The sequence below is a fragment of the Xiphophorus couchianus genome, chromosome 23, assembly GCF_001444195.1.
Source record: "Xiphophorus couchianus chromosome 23, X_couchianus-1.0, whole genome shotgun sequence".
NCBI lineage: Eukaryota > Metazoa > Chordata > Actinopteri > Cyprinodontiformes > Poeciliidae > Xiphophorus > Xiphophorus couchianus.
This window is the reverse complement of record NC_040250.1, coordinates 258,198-278,759: the sequence shown is the minus strand read 5'-3', so window position 1 is coordinate 278,759 and position 20,562 is coordinate 258,198. Positions and strand designations below refer to the sequence as shown.

General features: G+C 48.4%; 2 protein-coding genes across 3 annotated transcripts; one reads left to right on the top strand and one right to left on the bottom strand.

Annotated features, from left to right (window-relative positions):
• Positions 1-317: 317 nt before the first annotated feature.
• tgfbi (transforming growth factor, beta-induced) lies at positions 318-10,231 on the bottom strand. The gene is made up of 17 exons (XM_028009633.1): positions 9,906-10,231; positions 8,952-9,050; positions 5,713-5,777; positions 5,484-5,641; positions 5,250-5,414; positions 3,440-3,586; positions 3,219-3,360; positions 2,938-3,150; positions 2,325-2,462; positions 2,104-2,246; positions 1,783-1,919; positions 1,588-1,718; positions 1,052-1,176; positions 878-980; positions 757-806; positions 664-688; positions 318-589 (listed from the first exon to the last, which is right to left on the bottom strand). Exons 1-17 carry the CDS (start codon positions 10,016-10,018, stop codon positions 528-530), a joined length of 2,016 nt encoding a protein of 671 aa, XP_027865434.1. The 5' UTR covers positions 10,019-10,231; the 3' UTR covers positions 318-527.
• A 2,568-nt stretch (positions 10,232-12,799) lies between these two features.
• On the top strand, positions 12,800-20,396 carry stard15 (StAR-related lipid transfer (START) domain containing 15). 2 transcript variants are annotated; one of them, XM_028009641.1, is made up of 7 exons: positions 12,800-13,288; positions 15,093-15,329; positions 17,625-17,772; positions 18,508-18,611; positions 18,825-18,942; positions 19,032-19,084; positions 19,165-20,396. In XM_028009641.1, the coding sequence occupies exons 2-7, from the start codon at positions 15,183-15,185 to the stop codon at positions 19,378-19,380; spliced, it is 786 nt and encodes a 261-aa protein (XP_027865442.1). In that variant the 5' UTR covers positions 12,800-13,288; positions 15,093-15,182; the 3' UTR covers positions 19,381-20,396. The 2 variants fall into 2 exon arrangements, with proteins under 2 accessions (XP_027865442.1, XP_027865443.1); XM_028009642.1 differs by lacking the exon at positions 12,800-13,288 and having other exon boundaries at positions 14,772-15,329; positions 17,625-17,691.
• Positions 20,397-20,562: the final 166 nt, after the last annotated feature.

Genomic DNA, 20,562 nt, shown 5'->3' with positions numbered 1-20,562 from the left:
AACTGGTTCGGCTACTCATTCATGTAATTATCAAACAATATCAAATGTAATATTTTACTGTTTTTACATGAGTAAATTTGAATCCTAAAGTTTAATGCAAAACATGGAAAATGAAGAACGTTTTCTTCTTCCCAAACTTGACTTCAAATAAAGAGCCAAACTCACCGACATGTTTACTGGTGAGGAAACCAAAGACTCTTTAGGGCCCCCTGCTGGCCTGGAGGCCTGAGGCCGGCTGTGATTGTCAGCGCTCACCTGAATCTTATTATATATTATTACAATTATCAGAACCAGGAATCTGTTCAGGGATGAAGAACTGATGAAGAGGAGCATCACTCTCAGCTTTATTCTACAAACGTGAGTCCGGTCCGGTCCGGTTCTGGTCCGGTTCCGGGTCCGGACTGCGACCTGCCGACATGCTGCAGGACGACACACTTTACAGAAGATCCGAGTTGGATTTCACAGAATCAAACTGGTTCTACAGCAAACAGGAAGCAGGAAGTGGTTCTGCCGGAAGCCCCGCCCCCTCACTGGCGCAGGTTCATGGTTCTGCTGGAGCGGCTCATCAGAACCCGCTCAAACAAGTCGTCTGACGAGACAAACACAGTCAGGACCAGAACTAGAACTGGTACCGGGTCCATTAGCTGGAGAACCGTCTCTCACCGTTCCTGAACCTCCGGGAGTCGACCTGCAACAGAGGGCAAAGGTCAGACTGGGATCATCAACCGGTTTACTGGTTGCTTACTGGTTCCTTACTGGAGTTGCAGCCGCCGGTCCGTCCGCCTGCTCCCGGTCCGCCTTCGGAGCTGCCATAGAGACAACGGATCAAAACCACAGGAGGGGGCGGGGCTTACCCTGAGGAGGGGGCGGGGCTTACCCAGAGGCCTGATGATGGCGTTGACGGCGTGGATGACTCCGTTGGTGGCCATCAGGTCGGCGTCGACCACAGGAACCTTGTTGACGTAGACGGTGAAGTTCCTCTGCAACAGAGACACGGTCAGCGCAGCCACAGGTCGCCCGTCGGCCAATCAGACGGGGCGGCAGCACTGACCACGCCCAGCTCCAGCTTGTTGCCCTGCAGCGGCGCCAGGCGGGTGTGGGAACTGATCCCCCCGCTCACCAGCAGCCCCTCCCCCAGATGAAGCCGCAGGACGGCCGTCAGCTGATCGACGTTTCCTGCAGAGACAGACAGCTGATTGGCTGCTGCGGACCAGCCACTTCCCGGTTCTGCCGGGTCTAATGATCCGTCTCCATGGCGACCAGGAGGCCAAACATGGAGCGGCAGCATCGCCCCCTGCAGGCCAGGCAGGGAACTCGTCTGGTTCATCACATTTTGCTGTCCAATAATCAATCAGGTAATCAATAATAAATCTTCAGCTTTTCTCAAGCATGTTTTTGACTTTCAGGCAATAAAATTGATTTTTCTATTTAATGAGGAATTTTATCTTTTTATGAATTTATAAAAGTGTATAAAAACTACAGGATGTGCCAATAATTGATCGACTTTTCTCCTGACCCAAAAAGGTTCTGATTCTGGGTCAGAACCACTGAACCGCAACAAACCCGGGTCAGAACCTCCACACTCACCGAGCAGCCGGCTGAGCTCGGCCGGCGGCAGGGCCCTGAACGCCTCGTCGGTGGGAGCGAAGAAGGTGAGCGCCCCCTGCTGGTTGAGCAGCTCCGTCATGCCGGCCGTCTGGATGGCGCCGACCAGCTGGCTGGAAGAGGACGCACTGGGTCAGAGCGGGTCAGAACCGGGGCGGCCCGCTGTCCGACGCTCACCTGAAGCGCTCGTCGGCCTTCAGGACGTCCATCAGCGTCCCGGTGGGCGGAGCCAGAACCTTGTCCAGCGTGAACATGGTGGCGAAGCGGCCGGTTCTGTCATGAGCCGCGATGCAGGCGTTCTCGATGCAGAGGTTCTGGAGAGGATGGACCATAAGAACCAGAACCAGAACCAGAACTTTCATGGTTCTGGTTTTATGTATTAACAAGAATTTCTCACTAAAGTGCGACATTTTGTTTCTCGTTTTCACGATAAACTTTCAGGTGTTCTCCATCAGGTTCTCCAGCTGACGACCCCGTGACCTCTGACCCCGTTCTTACGTTCCTGTAGACGAAGACGCGCAGCGTCAGGCCGCCCAGCGTCTGCAGCTGCTGGCCGTCGTACAGCGCCTTGGAGGACAGCTGCTGCTTCAGCAGGTGGTTCTTCATCAGCGCCCGGAGGTCAGGGGTCATCGTCACCCTTCCTGTTGGACGAGGCGGCAGGAAGTGGTCACCTCACCTGTTCACCAGGTGACCTGGTCAGGATCCAGCTGCCGCGTTACCTTTGAAGGCGTCGTTTAGTGGCGCTAGCATGGTTAGCGCCTCCGAGCCCCTCAGGTGGGACGACAGGCCGGCGTCCACAAACAGCCTGGTCGCCGTGGAAACGGACGAGTCCTCCGCCAGCTCCAGCAGAGTTTTAGCTGCAGGTAAAGCAGAGCTTCAGAACGGGACCAGAAACAGACCAGAACCCTGACAGTTCAACTTTGATTGGTTATAAAATGATGAATATTTCGGGCGTGCCGTGGTGGCGTAGCGGTTAGCGCGACCCGTATTTGGAGGCCTTCAGTCCTCGACGCGGCCGTCGCGGGTTCGACTCCCGGACCCGACGACATTTGCCGCATGTCTTCCCTGTTTCCTGTCAGCCTACTGTCATATAAGGGGCACTAGAGCCACAAAATACCCCCTGGAGGGGTAAAAAAAAAAAAGATGAATATTTCATCTCAACTTTTCCTGTTAGAATTTCACCAACAAAAAGTTTCCACCTGCGTCTGATCAACCAATAACATCCTCCTTGGGGCCAGAAGTGGCCCCCGAGCCTCAGTTTGGGCCCCCTGTCCTGAGTGAGTGTGTTCAGGAGCAGAGCAGCTGGTTCAGAACCAGAGCCAGACCCGGTACCTGAGTCTGGGATGAGCAGCTGGCTGATGTAGTGGATGACGCCGTTGGTCCCCAGCTGGTCCTTCTTGGTGACGACGGCGTTCCCGTTCAGCGTCATCTGGTCGCCGTCGCAGCCGACCTCCAGCGCCGTGCCCTGCAGCGTCTCCACGGACGTTCCCGACACGATGGACTCGGCGCACTGCAGCTGCTTCAGCATGTGGTAGTTCAGCAGGTCTGGAGGTCAGCGAGAGGTCAGTGGCGCCCGAAGACCCTGGATTACCATCAGGCACAGAGACGGACACCTTTCAGAGCTACGGGGTCTCCCAGGATCCGGTTCAGGGTCTCCCGAGGAATCTTGGCGAAGGCGTCGTTGGTGGGAGCGAAGATGGTGTACTGACCCGGACTCTCCAGCAGGGTGCTCAGCCCCGCAGCAGCGAACGCCGCCTGCAGGCGGGCAGACAGGAAGTGATGTCAGAATGCCTGTTCAACATTACACCGGGAGTTCCCTGAGGGATTTACTCACGCGGAGCGTCTCCAGGTCGTCGTCGACGTCAATGATGGACTGCATGTCGCTGGACACGGCGGTGATGACACGGTCGATGACGTGGACGATGCCGTTGGTGGCGTGCTGGTCGGGTTTGATGAGGCGGGCGCAGTTCACCGTCACGATCTGAGAGACGACAACCTGCCGGTCAGATCCACTGCAGACGGACCGCTACAGAGGAACCGCCTGCTGCAGCCGCTCAGACAGGAAGTGACATTATCACGCAGAGCGCTGTGACTGTCAGAAAACGTCACAGCGCTAACCCGCTGAGGGAAAACATCCGATAACCGCTAACAGCAGAGCTAATATTCTTTTAGCACTTTTGCTAGTTAGCGGTTTAGTGCACTTAGCTTTCATTAAGCTAATTGTTACAGTGCTAATTTACTTGGCTGCTCTGTAAACTTTCAACTGAATGAAGTTCAGCATCTGTGTGGAAGTTTTCTTTACAGTTCTTCAAGTAGTAAGATGTTTATATTCATGCTCTTATTTTGAAGTGTGTTTACGCAGCATTTCCATTTCCTGTCCTGACTAAAACAAGAAACATGCAGGGATAAAATAAAACAGACAGTAGGGCATGCCGTGGTGGTGTAGCGGTTAGCGCGACCCGTATTTGGAGGCCTTGAGTCCTCGACGCGGCCGTCGCGGGTTCGACTCCCGGACCCGACGATATTTGCCGCATGTCTTCCCCCTTTCCTGTCAGCCTGCTGTCATATAAGGGACACTAGAGCCACAAAAATACCCCCTGGAGGGGTAAAATATAAAAAAAACAGGCAGTAAAGAAGAACACAAACATGAACAGAATATGAACGTTGAACTAAACTGCAGCCTGAAGGATGTAACGTTTAAAGGTCTGATATAATTTAAAGGTTTTAGCATTAAACTTGATTTAAGATGTTTATGTATTAATTAAGGATAGTAAAATCTGGAAATTAGATTTTTGTTTGTAGGTCTGAATAATAAAAAAGTAAACAACGTATAAAGTTCTGAGTGATTAAGGTCACAATTTTCCATTCCAAATTAAACAGCTTTGATCTGTTCAAGTAATTTTCTAATTTTTTGCAGTGCAGCAAATGTTTTTCCTCTGCGTGTTTCCTGGAGCCGTTCTGTGGTTAGCAAAACTCAACAGCTATGAAACTGAAACCAGAAGAGAAAGTTCTGATCCAGAATCTCTTCCTGAAGCTCCAACCAGAGGAACGGTGCAATGACACGTTTCAGTCTGCAGAGGGCGATATACTCTGCAGTAGAACATGTTATTGACTCATGAAGGACGTCACCATGGTTAATGTTAGTGGTTTAGCATTAGCTTCTGCTAAATGCCATGTTAGTACTAATGTTTGACTCATGCTTTAGCGTTCTAGTGTTTGTGATTAGCACTTTAGCGTTAGCGGACCTAGTGTTTGTGATTAGCGCTTTAGCGTTAGCGGACCTAGTGTTTGTGATTAGCGCTTTAGCGTTAGCAGACCTAGTGTTTGTGATTAGCGCTTTAGCGTTAGCGGACCTAGTGTTTGTGATTAGCGCTTTAGCGTTAGCAGACCTAGTGTTTGTGATTAGCGCTAGCGGACCTAGTGTTTGTGATTAGCACTTTAGCGTTAGCGGACCTAGTGTTTGTGATTAGCGCTTTAGCGTTAGCAGACCTAGTGTTTGTGATTAGCGCTTTAGCGTTAGCGGACCTAGTGTTTGTGATTAGCGCTTTAGCGTTAGCAGATCTAGTGTTTGTGATTAGCCTTTAGCATTAGCGCTGCTGGCTCCTTAGCTGTGTAGCTGCGTCCAGAGAGCTGATCTCTCTCACCCCGTTGCTGTAGTGGTGGATGTGGACGTGCGAGTCCTGGTACATGGAGGAGAAGGACGACCCGTGCTTCAGCTCCTCGGTGGTCAGCCGGCGGTTCACCATGTGGTAGTGCAGAGCGTTCAGCAGCTCGATGTTCACGTTGCTCACCAGAGCGTCCAAGATCTCCTGCAGCGGGACGACAGAGTGAGCGTGGGCGGCGTTGACCCCCGGCGACCTCGTGAGGCCCATACTGACCGCGGGCAGAGCCGCCCACGCCTCGTTGCTGGGAGCAAAGAAGGTGAAGCTGCCCGGTCCCTCCACCTCCTCCCTCAGCCGAGCTCGGTCCGAGTACATCTGGGTGGTGGAGGCGCCGACCGCGCCCAGAGTGCCATAGATGTTCACCAGAGGCAGCGCTGCAACAGAACTCCGTCAGAACTTCACCACGCTGCAGAACACAGGTGAGGTCAGAGGTCACATGACATACCGGCAGGGCAGCCCTTCTCTCCTGGAAGCTTCTCGTAACCTGGACAGCATTCGTAGGTGATGACGCTGCGGAGGAGATGGAGCAACGGGCCGAGTCAACGGGCAACTTCTCATCAGAGGCAACAGAAATCTACGGAGTCCTCAAGGGGACATGGGGAATTTTTTATTTTGCGTTCCCTCGCAATATGCTTACTGCAATATTTGCTGGTCTATTTTGTATACAGTCATGAATGTCAATTAACATTTCATATATAGACATATTTAAAGAGCCTAAATGGTGGTAGAGCGCCCCCTTGGGTTAACTCGGGGAATCTCTTCTGCCCGTGTGTCAATCATCTCCAGGACATTTCTTTGTTCTGTCACGATTATCGATTTATTCCATTTTCATTATCATGTTTCAAACGCAAAAGAAAAATAATTCCTCATGTCCAAATTACTTGTGAGCTTCAAAGCTCAATCCTGGGATCCCTCCTGTCCAACAGACCAGTTACCATGGCGACGCAGAGATACACAGCTCTACATCACAATGTCACCAGATGACCTGACCTTTGACCCGTCTAATCATTGAACAGAGAACAGATCAAAGTGTGGGTTGCCATAACTTTCTGAACAGGAACTGAAGTAGGGCTGTTAAAAGAACATGTTGGTAATCCAGTATTCTGTCCAGCTTATTCCTGGGAGGCTTACTGGGGAAACTGGGGAAACCATTATGGGTCTTACTTCCGGCGCCACCAGAAGTAGCACTATTTCACTGTAATTTGTAGGTTCTTTGCTAATCTATATTCAAAGTTACATCTCTCTTTTCGGTTATGATACAATATTTAGTAAAACTTGTTCACGGACACACCGTCTGCTATCAGAGCTGCTCAGTACAGAGGATCTAATTATAAGTTTAGTCACAGGGAGCGACAGGAACACAGCGTTAAGTTTTGTAAGGTGAATTAGCAGCGCAGCTCGTTTCTCTGAAGAACTGACAGTAATAAAGAGAAAAGCAGAGAAGCTGCTCAGAGATCTGAGCTGCAGGTTTGTGCCGACAGAATAAAACACCAGAACTACATAATATTAGCTTGGGGTGAATTTGATTTTTCGTTTGAATTTAAAGAATAATAAAGTTCATGATCTGAGTCTTCATCATTATGTTTGGGCCAGCAACATTTATTTATAAGACAAAATAAAATATCTGGGTTTATTTAGTCCCAGAACCAGAACCGCGAGGTTCTCCGGTGCTGAGTGTCGCTGCAAATCAGCGGAGAAATAACCGCAGCTGCTGCGCTTCAGACCGTAATATGGAGAATCTCCCCACTGGACCAGAACCGAACCGAACCGAACCACACATTAACCTGTTCTAGAGAACAAGTTGCCAATGGAAAGTGTCTTAAGATGCCTTTGTGGAGCTCAGTAACTGTCGATTGTTCTCTAATAATCAGAGCAACAGTAAAATCCTCAGTTTGTGATTCTGCTGCGTTTCATCACTTTAACGTTTTAAGAACATGACGGCACAGAAAGTTCGTCCATGTCATGAAGGTCTGGACCATTTCATGGTAACGGGTCGAAAAGGCTCAAGATGGCTGCCATCTTAAAAAATGTCAGCCATCTTCAAATGGCTGATGGGAAATGTGAAGAACATCCAGGCTGAGGGTTAGCATGCTAATGCTAATATCAGGAACATGCTCTACTGGCTCTGAGTTGGAATGCTTGACCTCTTGACCTCTGGAGGCTCATCTGGTCGGCTCCCCAAAGTTCTGACCCGGGAACCCCAGCAGGATCCGGTACCACCGCCTGAGTTGTGATCTGGTTTCGGTTTGTTTCTCATTAATCTGGACCGAACCTGCTGGTTCTGGACCTTCTGGATCTCCATGGGTTTGACCCAAAGTCACTCAGATGTTTTTCTTCATTTTCTTTGACCTGACGGGAAATCTGAGAACGAGAACCTGGACTCGGTTCTGCTTGTGTCAAGAACCTGGGGTTCAGGTGAGCTCCCTGTTCTGAACCCGGTGTTCAGAACCGGCGCCGGCTCTCTGTGGCTGCAGCTCGTTAAGCTCAGCGCCGTCTGGAGGCACTAAGCGTCCACAGATGGAGATCAGCGCCGTGGCAACGGCTGGTCCTGATTATCCGCCCAGACGGAAAAACGGCTCCCGTTTGTTCTAAACAAGGTGTCTGCTGTGGATCCAAACAGAGCGAGGCGCAGTAACTCAGCCGCTCCGTTTCCAGGAACATCCAGCAGAGGAATCTGGCTGAGAGCTCTGAATCGGCTCCAACATAAACCTGCAGCGCTGCGACGCTCCCGGAGGAATAAATCCCATTTCCTGTTTGGAAACACTGCACTCTTTATGACGCTTCCAGCCACCAGACGCCGTCTGGGAGAAATACTGCTGGCTTCACCTCAACCCGACAGGACAACGGCCTGGTCCAGTCTGGTCCAGAACCAGTCAAACGTCTGATTCAACCAATTACCCAGAATTCCCCCTGAGACCTCATCATCCCTGTAGCTTCTAGAAAACCTCCAGAACAATCTGGAAAGCGATGGAGGCTCATTTCCTCGGAGTCCGGACAGTTTTCATGAATCCAGGAAGTTTGCAGCTCATCCAGACGGTTGGAGTCAGGTAACAGAAACACCTGGACAGGTGAAACAGGTGACACCCGGTGGCAAGTCCTCGTACTGCAGGCCAGCTGCTGGCACCAGCAGCTAAACTCCCACAGGAAACTGATCCACATTTCATCAAAGAACGACTTTTAACGCCGTTCAGCTTGGCGTGGAAACAGTCGGATAAACGTTGCATTCGGGCGAAAATATTCAGATTTGAGTCGCATTCGACAATGTAATTTTTTCTCAAATGCGACCTACTTCCAACTTTACTCTGCAGGCTGAACGACCCGATTCTGAAGTTTCCACCCAGATCTGAAAGTAAATCGGGTCCGTCTGCGTCTGCAGGCTGAACGTTGCAGCAGCAGACAGACCGCAAACCTAAACAATGAAGTGACGAAAGGAGCCGGAGTCAGTGAATGCATCACATCCCAACCCCACCACTCCATCCACACAGAACCGGGTCAGAACCAGGTCAGAAACTGCAGTTGGGCTCTGCTAAAGGCTGCTTCAGCTGTCCACTTCCTGCAAACAAAAACCTCACTTCCTGTTCGTTTCCGTCCCAATGCGGTTGGGCTGCGTTCAGCGTCCTGAGCTGACCGAGCCGCCTGACCCGGATAGTTCTGGTGGATGGTTCTGGTTGAACTGTGACTCACGTCGGTTTGCCGCAGATCTTGCGGTGGTACCACTGCTTGCAGTTGGTGAAGTACTTCCTGTTGGTTCCTTTGATCTGCTGCATGGCGCAGACGTTGGGCCTGAAACAGAAAACCCAAAGAGATGTCAGCCGGGTCAGAACCTCTACAGCTTCATTTTAGGAGGAATGCAGCTCTGGTCGCAGACTGAACCAGCAGTTCAGCTGGTTTGGGTTCATTCCTCCTTAAACTGCAAGATGTGACTTTAGTCTGTCACCATGGTGACAGATTAATGAGAGCAGATCGTCTGAAGAAATGAACCAAAAACAACCAATCAGAGCCAAGAGGCGGGTCTTAGCGCTGCCAATCAACGTCATGTACTTGCTGCTAATCGCAGAGAACGACTTACTAGCCTAGCATTTATGGCAGACTGTAGCAGCCGAGAGAAATGGGGAGGGGTGAGCAGCACATACACAAGGGTGATTGACAGCTCTAAGACTGTTACAAGCAGAGACCTGATCACAGACTAGAAAAGTTACAAACTGCAGCTTTAAATCACCCAGTCCAGAACCTCAACGGAGTCAGAACCAGCTGGGTCAGCGTTAAATGACCTGATTCCACCTTTATGAGAGTCAGCCCACCTTAAAAGAACCGGTTCATATGAACTGAGACTCCCTCTGTAACTAACTGGGTCCACCTTAACTGAGACGGTTTTGGCAGAACCTCCGGTACCGAGCAGTTTCACCACTACAGTAATACTCGATGCTACAGTACAACGTCATTGTCCTGCTGCACCATCCGGAGCGTCCAGCAGAGGGCGCCCTGCAGGTCCAGATGTCCGGTCCTGGACAAGTTCTGCAGAACTTTTCCTGCTCGGACCCAGAAGAACTTCTGTCTCTGATGCGCTTAAAGAAACCGTTTGTCAGCTCCTGGAGCAGAACTCTGAGCGGTTCGGTTCGGCTCGGTTCGGACACTCACCCCTGCTGCCGGCCTCGGATCCGGCTGTGCTGCAGAACCGTCTGGTACGGAGACCGGGCCCCGCATACGGCCAGAACTACGGCCAGAACCGGAACCAGCAACCACGACTTCATCTCGACTAAACAGAGTCCAACTCCTGGTACCGTCCGAACCGTCCTGCTGCTCTGCTCGCAAGGTTCTGCTGCTGCCTGAGGAGGAGGAGGAGCAGGGGGAGGAAGAGGAGGAGGAAGAGGAGGAGGAAGAGGAGGAGGAAGACCGGAGGAGGGGCAGAGACCCAGTTAAAGTTCTGACCTCAGCCCGCTGAGGGAACTGGATCAGAACCGAACCTTCACCACTCTGACTGGGATCCTCCTTTCCCAAACAAAAGTGGAAAACCGAAGGGGCGTGGCCAGGGGAGGGGGCGGGGCTTCACTGCACCTGAAACTCATCAGGTTCTGATGACCCGGAGGTTCGGTCAGAAACTGTGGACTCAGCGGGTGTTGTCATGGCAACCAAACATCGTGGATGTGAAGAGACGCCATCATGAAGAACATGATGGGGGGTCAGAGGTCCTGACCTCTGACCTCTGCAGGGAGGTGAATGAACTGGTTCCAGGTGAGCCGGAACCTATTAGTCTGGACTAACCGAACTCCGGATCCAGAACCTTTCTATTCACATGTTTCCGACACGACCGTAACGCTGACGCACAGCTAATGCTAACAGCAGGAAGCGGCTTTTCTCGGCTAATTTCTGCTTTGACACGATCTGATTGGACGCTGAAAATGACTGGTGTTGAGTTCAAGCTGTGCTAAAAGCAGTTAGCATATTAGTGAAGCTGTGCTAGCATAAAATAGCATCTGAATGCTAAACATATAGCAGCTAATGCTAGTGTTAGCATCCATTGAATGCAGGACTTCCTGAAACTCTGGGAATTTGAAGAACCTGAAAAACATCAGAAACTGAAGGTTTGATCAGAAACTGAAGGTTTGATCATCTCAGTTAATCTGTAATTTAACAGCAGAAAATGTTTTGGAATTGAAAATGTTGCTGATTTTCTTTAAAATGCGATTAATTTCTCACAGACTCTGAAATGAATTGAGCTCGACTGAACCAAACAGAAATGAATGAGAGCTTCATCATCATCATCATCCGTCTAATGGAAACCAGAACTGGGAACAGACCAGTCCCAGTTCACTAACTGGGACTGGGCGTCTCCGCCTCAATCTGTTTCCAGTTAGAGCTTCCTCTGCAGCACCAAGAGTGAGTGAGTGAGTGTGTGTGAGTGTGTGTGTGTGTGTGTGTGTGTGTGTGTGTGTGTGTGTGTGTGTGAGTGAGTGTGTGTGTGTGTGTGTGGGACACAGAGCTGCTTTGTGCAGGTTTCCAGACGTTCTCAGAGGTCAAGGGTCAGCAGCAGTCGCAGCCCACCATCGGTTTATGAATCATCTGAAAACTAAAAGTTGTGATTTGATCAGGATCAGCAGACCAAGAGTCTGAGTCCTGATCCAGGAGATTCCAGGAGAATCCAGGAGATTCCAGGATGAGAGAATCTGTCGGTCTGAAAATCAAACTGGATCTGGTTTCATTGCGACAGAACTAAAGCAGAACCGAGCCGAGTTCCTGAACTTCTTCATTTCATTTCAACAAAAACAGAGAAGTTTTCTTCCTTCTCGTTTTTCAGACTCACTTCAGTTAATTTATGTTGCAATAATTCTTAACAAACGTTTCATTTAAATAAAGTTTTTCATGTTTCAAATGTTTTTAACTGTTAAAATAAATCGGAGTCATATTTGTCTTCCTTTAGTTCAAATCTTTTACATGATTAAACTCATGATCTAGATCTTCTAGATGTTTTTTGTGTTTTAAATCGATTTGTCTGGATCACATGAACAAATATGCAAATTAGGCGACAACGTCATCGAGCCGCTTCTTCCTGTTTTAAATGAATTTTTGAAGAATCGGATCAGAACTCGGCTGAAGGAATCACTCAGATTAAAAGAAGAACAATGATCAGGAGTCCCTGAACCACCGAGCCGTTCTACAGAACCTCAGAACCTCTGGGTTCTGACTGATCTGATTGTTGAGAGATTTTTATGTGAGAATCTGGGATTATAATCTGGATTTAACTGGAACCAGTAGCAGAAGCTAAATTTGGAGAAAAGTGATTTTAGTTTCCATTAGAACTCTGTAATCTGTTCTAGGGTTCTGTTCATCAAACTGGGCCGACCCGGCTACAGAGAATGAAGATCCAATGAACTGATGGACTCCAGCGCCCCCTGCTGGCGGCGCAGAAGACTTTCTCTGGGATTCATCAGATGTACTGAAGCCTGGAAGCAGCCAGACCGGATCCCAGAACCTTTGTTGGATGTTGGACCGGACCGGTTCTGGAAGCTGTGCTTCCCACATCCTATCAGACGGAACACCGGAACCGCTACCTGATGAAGACACCTGGTCTGTGGCTCCGCCCACCGCTGCAGAGCCCAGACAGGAAGTTTACCTGAACTGCATCCTCTCCTGGTTCCTCTGACGGACCAATCAGAAACCAGATGAGGCTTACCTGTCAGCAGGTGACCCTGGTGATGTCATCCAGACAGGAGCCGGAGATCTCTGAGCTGCACTTGAAAGCACCTCACAGATCCTCTCCTGAACAGATGAGTTACTCTGAACCACAGCAGACACCCTGATTGGTTGGTTGATTGAACTGGTTAGGACTGGCATCAGGATCGATGCAGTTCACTACATTTCCCAGGATGCACTGTGAAGGAAAAATTTAGTAGACAAGTTTAAATAAATTTGAATGTACACTTTATGATGTTTTTATTAAAGGTTTGCACTCAGTTGCAGCTCAACAGAATGTATGCTCTTCTGACCCTCCTCAGATAAATGAAGACCAGGATGTTCAGCAGTTAGAAATGTGAAGACATGGCTAAGGTGATGAGCCTAGATTGTAGAAATTCAGTTTCTAGTATCTGTTTAGCCATCAGCAGAGAGGTTTCTTGGAGAAACGCCTAACATTGAGCTGTGAATGTGTATGCAACTCTGCTCCACTGGAACTTACAGATAAGTAACGTATAGATTTTTACCTGACACTTGAGCCAGGGGGTGTGGCTAAGTAATGTGTGATGTATCCTATGTAAATGAGGGGACGTTCAGCCCCCAGTCAGAACTCATCCGATTCTCACCGAGATGTGAGCTTTGTATGTTTTCTCCATTTGCAAATGTTAATTAAAGCTGTTTGTTCTCTTTTAAAGCTGAAGTTTGGTCTCGAATTTTGTGCAACTTAACAGCACCTCACTTTCTGGGTTGGATTTTTAAGCCTGAAGAGGACTTGTGTGAAATCCTGCCCCCTGTGGTGGGAGCGCGAACTGCAGCCAGAGAGGATCCGTTCATTTCAGATCGATTTCTCTGTAAAACATTATAATCATGTCAAGGTTGCAACGTTCAGCTTAATCAGCTGTTGTTTAAAAAAGAAGCAACAACAAAATGGTAAAATAAATGAATAAATGAGGTTTTCTTACTCTGTTTGGTGTTATTTTAAACATCAAGAGAATCGCTCTTTTTCTTACTTTTGTCTCAAGCCTGACAAATGAAAGTCAGTCACTAAACACAGTTTTTCAACACGTTGTGTGAATTTATCATTTTTCATTGCTGATATAAGAAGATGGAAGTTGCTAATAGGACAGGAAGACTAGACTTCCTGAAAAGATGAGAGTATTTCTGGAAAACCTCTTCTAATGTTAAATATGACAGATTATTGGATAAAAGAAATTTCTAGTTGCTAATTTTTAGTGGTTCAAACATATTATCACACATTACAATCACTGATAATTTGGAAACGGTTGCTCTTTATTTGAAAAAGCAATGAGGGAACCGGTGGGATTATTCCAGCTGTCTGTAATAATCTGTTCCCCCTTCATAACATGGGAACAAATTAATTTACTACCAAGTCTTTAACTGAGTTTATTCCTCTCTACATCAACAAGTCCTGTGATTTTTGTAAAATTTGCTGTTTATCTGCCAGAGTTATGAGGAGGGAACCAAATATTTTAGCCGTCTGAAATAATCTGTTCCCCCTACAAAGAACAGCTTATTTCAGATGGCTAAAATATTTGGTTCCCCCTCATAACTCTGGCAAAAATTTAGCAAATGTTTTCAAACTTGCAGGATTTGTTGCTGATGAAGAGAGGAATAAACACAATTAAAGACTTGGTAGTAAATTAATTTGTGCCCGTGTTATGAAGGGGGAACAGATTATTACAGACAGCTGAAATATCCATTCTCTCCTCCCCCCATAACTTTGGGAAATAAAGAGTAACTGTTTCCAAATTCTCAAAAATTGTTATGTGTGATAGTATGTAGTAAACTAGAAATGTCCTTAATCCAGTAACCTGTCATATTTTACATTAGAACGGGTTTTACCAGAAAGTCTACACTCTCATCTTTCAGGAGGTTTTCATTTTTGTGCTCTGATCAGCCAGTTTCCATCCTCTTATATCAGCAATGAAAATATATAAATTCACACTACCTGTTGGAAAACTGTTTGGTGACTGACTTTTATTTGACAGTTTTTTTTTTTGTAATTATTTTTTTATTTAGAAAGACAGATTTCCGTCACATCCGTTAATTACAACTTTACCCATTTAAGATCGTACATAAGTACACAACCTGAGATTCCAAGTGGTTTTGTCCATTCTGCCTTTCTGGTATTTTCTTTTACAGACTATTATTTGTCAAGTTTAAGTGACATTCGTTTAAAATAACACAAAACAGCGTAAGAAAACCTCGTTCATTTATTTATTTGACCATTTTGTTAGCAGCTGATTAAACTGAAAGTTACAACCTTGACATGATTATATGAGTTGTTTTACTGAGAAATCGATCAGAAGCTAATTATTTAGCCAACAGAGATAAATGTTTGGGTAATATGAAAATTCAAAAGCAGAACTATCAAAATAAAACCTGGATTTTAAGAACTTTTTTATAAATGTTTGTGAGACCGAAGGTGGGACGGGTTCTACCTGAGCCAGAACCTGATCCGCTGTTTTCAAGCGGAGTGAGAGCTCTGACTGTCTGACCTATCTGTGCAGCAGGAGGTGGATAAAAGCTGCAGCATCACCTGCTGCATCTCAGACCCGAACCTGGACCCGGTGTTGTTCAGACACGAGTCCCGGTCCGGCTCTGCCTGAGGTTCTGCTCTCTGACCCGCTCCAGGATCCTCTGCTGGTCTCTGTGGTCCAGTTCCTCCTCCTACGGTCCGGTTCTGCTCGGAACGCCGGAACCAGGCGGCCTGACCGAACGGAGATGCCGGTTCGGATCCCGGACGACTCGGACTTCTCCTCCTTTAAGGATCAGTGTCTGAGTCCGGACGGATGGAGCAGCCGGTACCACAAGGGCGGAGTGACGGTTTGGTGCCGCGAGCAGGACAGCAGCTCGGTCCAGAAGATCAAGGTAACTCACCTGGGAGACCTTCACAATAAAAGCTCCAGGAAACATTTCACTTTAACCTCAGCAGGTCCAGATGAGACTTTCCTGCTGGTTCCGTCCGCATTGTGTGTGTTGTGTGTGTGTGTTGGGGTGTGTTTGTGTGTTGTGTAGTTCTGGGTTCCTCAGAAATCCAGAACTACAGTGTGAACTTTTCCAGAACCTGCTGACCCGGTACCACCGGACCTTCCGAGGAATGTGGTCATCAGAACCCATGGAAACATCTGAAACTGGAGCTGAAACCGGATCCGGAGGAAAACCCGGTCCAGTTTCCAGGCGGATCACGAGATCCGCAGCAGTTTGACTTTTTGTTATCAAAAAACCAGCAGGGCTCGGTTCTGGTTCCGTACTTTTAAAGCTTCACAGCGTATGGACCACAAGAACCTTTTCATGGTTCTGTTCCAGAAACTGGTGGTTCTGTTTATGAAGAAAACGCATCCTGGTTCTGGCAGGATCCAGACCAGTTCCAGTCAGTGTTGTCTGTAATCCTCCAGAACCCATGTTGTGAGGTTCTGCTGTGCATTGTGGGTAATGTAGGCACCGACTGCATTCAGGAGGTCAAAGGTCGTCTCTTTCTCTGGACCTCCAGCTTCACCGGGTCATCTCTGGCTCTGGGCCTGTGTGAGCCTCCAGGTGGTTCTGCTCAGGTGAGGTCATGACCTCTATCCCTCTGGTGCTGGTGACCTGGTGACCTCCAGGTGAAGATGGAGAGGCTGAAGGTTGAGGTCACCGTGAGGACCAGCTGACCATCTCTGTCACCTGAATCTACCTGAGTCGGTCCAGGAAGTTCTGATGGACCCACTTGACTGGCTGGTTTTAGATCAGATCCTTCGACCTTCAGCCTGAAACTCTGCAGAATATATATATAACAACAGGAAGCCATTACTTTGAAACTCTGCAGGAAGTGTTTGGGAAAACAGCTGGAGAGGCTCCGACCCAGACCCGGATGTTGGGATCATCAGAAACGAGGAGGAGCTGATAGAAGGAGCCGATCAAATCTCCTTCATTGGTTAAAGACTAAATTGTTCAGTAACTGAATCGGTTGTTCAACCAACTCTGGGTCTGGATCGTCCATAGCAGCTGCAGTCTGAAGCAATTCTTCCAGAAGGTTCCATCAGGAGAAGCTGCAGGTTTGAACCAGCCAGCGTTGGCCAAAGCGGCCTGAACGGCCTGAACCCGACCAACACATTCTGAACCCTTCGAAGATGCCCTGAACCCCCATAGACACCCAGTCTGTCGAAGATGCCTCGAACCCGGCATCATCGCCTGCTGATGAGTTGCAGCAGCTGGGTGCTGAAGCTCAGGACGTCCTGAATGATTGATGCAGTTCCTGAGTTCTGCTGATTGAGTTACACGGATCCAATGACAGCCGCCCAGCCGAGCCTGACGGCCCTGAAAGATTACAGCCTGGAAAAGATGACGTCCTGCAGGTAGCGGCCGCCTCCCATGGTATCCGGTAACCAGTGAGGAAGAAGAGGCTGAAGGCTGCAGTTTAACTCCTGGACAGAGTCACTAGCAGTCTGAAGTAGGTTGGGTGGTACCAGCAGCTCGTCATCATCCTGATCTTCATTCAGTCTTTAGATCCTCAGAGATGTCTCAGTCTCCAGTTGTGGGTTGTTCTCGTCTGATCGCCTCCCAACCCTCAAGTTTTCACCACATTTACAGTCAAATTTGGATGAAGAGTTGGATCAAGACGTTCTCTGGGAACAGCTTGTTGATGATCTGATGGTTCTCCAGCATCGTGGTGAACTGGATCACAAGGCTGAAGCTTGAACCAAGTGGTTCAAAATTTAGAAAGTTGACATTTGGAGGTTTGAAGCCCAGGGAGGTCCTGTGGTCGGTTCCTCAGGTTGGAGGACTTCCTGTCTGCCTGCTTGTTCTTGCTGGTTCCTCTGGGTTTGTTGCTGTTTGTTGGGTTTTCTCTTCATTAAAGCTGAATGACTCCGTCTGCTCAGCTCCACCTGAGCTTCCAGATCACCTGGCAGCCCCTGATCAGCTGGTCTGCCTCTGAGCAAGGCAGTGATCAGGGGTCTCCTTCAGAGGTCATGTGAGAGTTGAACTTTAGACGTCACTTTCCTGAAGAACAGAACCCAACACAAGAAGTTCATGTGGCCCAGCCTGGAGTCACGTTACTGGTGGATGGGAGGGTGGCCATCCAATGGAAGCTGTTGATGATGGTTCTACTTCCACAACCTCTGACCTTTAGGTCCAAGTTCTGCTCCTGGTTCTGGTGAAACCGGTTCTTCTCTGTCTCTGTTCCAGATGAGGATCGTGTGCAAAGATGTGACGGCAGAGACGCTGTACGACGTCCTCCATGACACCAGCTACCGTAAGAAGTGGGACACCAACATGATCGACACCTACGACATCGGCAGACTGACGGTCAACGCAGACGTGGGATATTACTCCTGTCAGTGCCACTGGACCCGGTCCAGACTTTATTCCAGAATCTGACTCCAAACAAGACCAGCCTCGACATTCAAATCATAAAATAGAGGAAAGTCTGGTCCTGATTGGGTGTTTATGGGTGTTAAAAATGAACAGTGTAGCACAACCTAAAATTGGGAGCGGAGAGCATCCTCCAGCTGCTGAAGCTCAGACTTTCAGCCTCCCTGAGATCCTTGGTTTGTGGTGCTGTCTTCATCCTGGACAGGGAACATTGAAACAGGTCTTTACTCCTTAAAGCTGCCGAGGGGTTTGGCAGTTTGGTGTCCATCCTTGTGTGTTGTGGCCCTGCAGAAAGCCTCTGACCGGTATTCTGCAGCACGCCCTGCAGTAGTAGAGGGTACCGGTGCTTTGAGGCTAAAGCAGGAACAGCATCGACATAATTCTTGTTCCCAGTGCAGGTTGGATTCCTCCAACTCTACTTTCATGCTAAACCTATTGGCAAAACAGCAAAGAGAAAGCTTAGAAAGACCAAATGTCTCCACTGATGTTTAAATATTAAGTAAAAACATCCAATCGGGTCTGAATGTTGTAGAAGTTTTCCCTCATTGGTGGGCAGAGGAGATGTCTATCAGCAGATTCCTGGTTTTTACGGTCACTTCCTGTGCAATGTGATTCATCTTTGGCTGGATGTTGAACATGAACAGTTCAGCTTGGATAGAATGACTTCATTTATTCCCCCTCTGGTGTCTGTTTGAAGGGAAATGCCCGACGCCTCTGAAGAACCGAGACTTTGTGACGATGCGATCTTGGCTTCCGCTCGGCAGCGACTACATGATCATCAACTACTCCGTCAAACACCCGGTCAGTGTCCGCTGCTGCCGCTGCTGGTGGAGGTCGGGTTGCAGACAAAGGTTCTGGAAAGTACTGACCCGTCTCCTGTTCCCTGCTGAGTTCAGCAGCATGTTTACAACTCTTTAGTTACGGCAGAAGGATCATGTTTACAAGAACCACAGGAAGTCGTCACACTGCTCTCTCATGTAAGAATCCAAACTTCCCGTCTGTTCGTCTCCATAGCAACATCCTCCTAAGAAGGACTATGTCCGAGCCGTGTCTCTGCTGACGGGCTACCTGATCCAATCCAACAGTGCTGCCAGCGCCACCCTCTACTACCTGACCCAGGTGGACCCCCGAGGTGAGGCAGGAAGACTTTCAGAGTTTTGTTCTCCGTTCTGTCCTCCCAGAGACCTGACCCTGAGTCCTGTCCCCTCCTGTGTCCTGTAGGCTCTTTACCAAAGTGGGTCGTTAACAGAGTCTCTCAGTTCGTGGCTCCGAAGGTAAAAGTCGGTCCGGTTCCTCCAGCAGATGGAGTCTCTGTCCCCTGTCCGACCCTGTCCTGCCGTCTCTGTCCCACCAGGCCATGAGGAAGATCTACAAGGCATCTCTGAAATACCCGGAGTGGAAGCGGAAACACGACCCGACCCTGAAGCCGTGGATGTACCCGGAGCAGAACACGCTGCCCTCCGTCAGCCCGGCGGACCTGACGCTGCAGCGGGCGGACTCTCTGGAGAACATCGACGAGAGCGGCGTGAGCGAGGAGAAGGCGCAGCACAGCGACGACGAGGAGACCTAGGAGTTTGTCTTCACTGAGGGACTGTCCTCCTCTCACCGGCTGGCTGTTGGTTTGCTTGACCACGTCCAGCTGGAGACGTTTCCCAGTCCTCCAGTGTCTGTCCCTGTCCTCTGCCTCCACCCATTCTGTCCACACGCTGACCTCTGAATGACCAAACTGTCCGCTGACCTCTGTCTACACCAGGGGTGTCCAAACTTTTTATCCTGTAGGTCAAAAGTATTAAATAGGCCACAAAATAAAGCAAATACTCATCCAATATTTTTGTAGGTTGTTCGCTGTAGATCCAAACATGAAAGGATTTTGCTGTAAAAGAGAAACATCTAGTTTACAAATTATTTTATAGCAAATTGATTCTCAGTTATAGGAACAGGATGTTTTCACTTTCCTTCAAAACAAATGAATAAATAAAAAAGCTGATTTTGATGCAACAAAGTCGGCTTTTCAGTGAAAGTCTGTAGAAAAACGTGGCTCTACTAATTATAAAACTTTGTTATAAAAACACTAATACTGTGTCGTACTTATTTTTTCCATTGTAAGAAAATCGTCATTTTCAATGATAATTGATTACAAACAAAAAGTCTTCATCTGCGCCAGCCGGGTCACAAAAATTCAGATGTAGGGCCACAAATGGCCCCGGGCCGCACTTTGGACACCCCTGGTCTACGCCATGTTCAGGCTGCCTGTCCTCTCAGCTTCTCAACCTTTGACCTCAGAACCCCTAAGCTCCAGGTTTTCTAATGAAGCGTTTTGATCATATTTTCCCAAACTGTAGTTTTGTTCCAGTGATCTTCTAGTTTAAATTCAATCCTAATAAATTATAATCAGTAAATAATTATTTTGTAGATCTTTCCAGACTTCCTGTGAAATTTAAGGATGCTTCATGTGTTGAACTGAAACCGCTTTAATGAATGAAACTGAAACATTTTTTACCTCTAAGACCAAATTAAACTGTTATTGATTAGAAAGCTGATCAGTTCGATACGCGTGTGATCAATAAAGGTTCCTGTACCTCTGTCCCTGTGAGTCATTGGTCCGTACCTGGAGGTGATGATGTCATCCTGCTGGCGTCATGAAGGTTTGCTGTAGGACCAGAAGGTCTGTTTGGAGCCAAATATAGGGGGCGCTGTTTCAACGTTACAGTCAAACATTAACAACGGGTCGATTTCACCTGTTGTAAGAAGG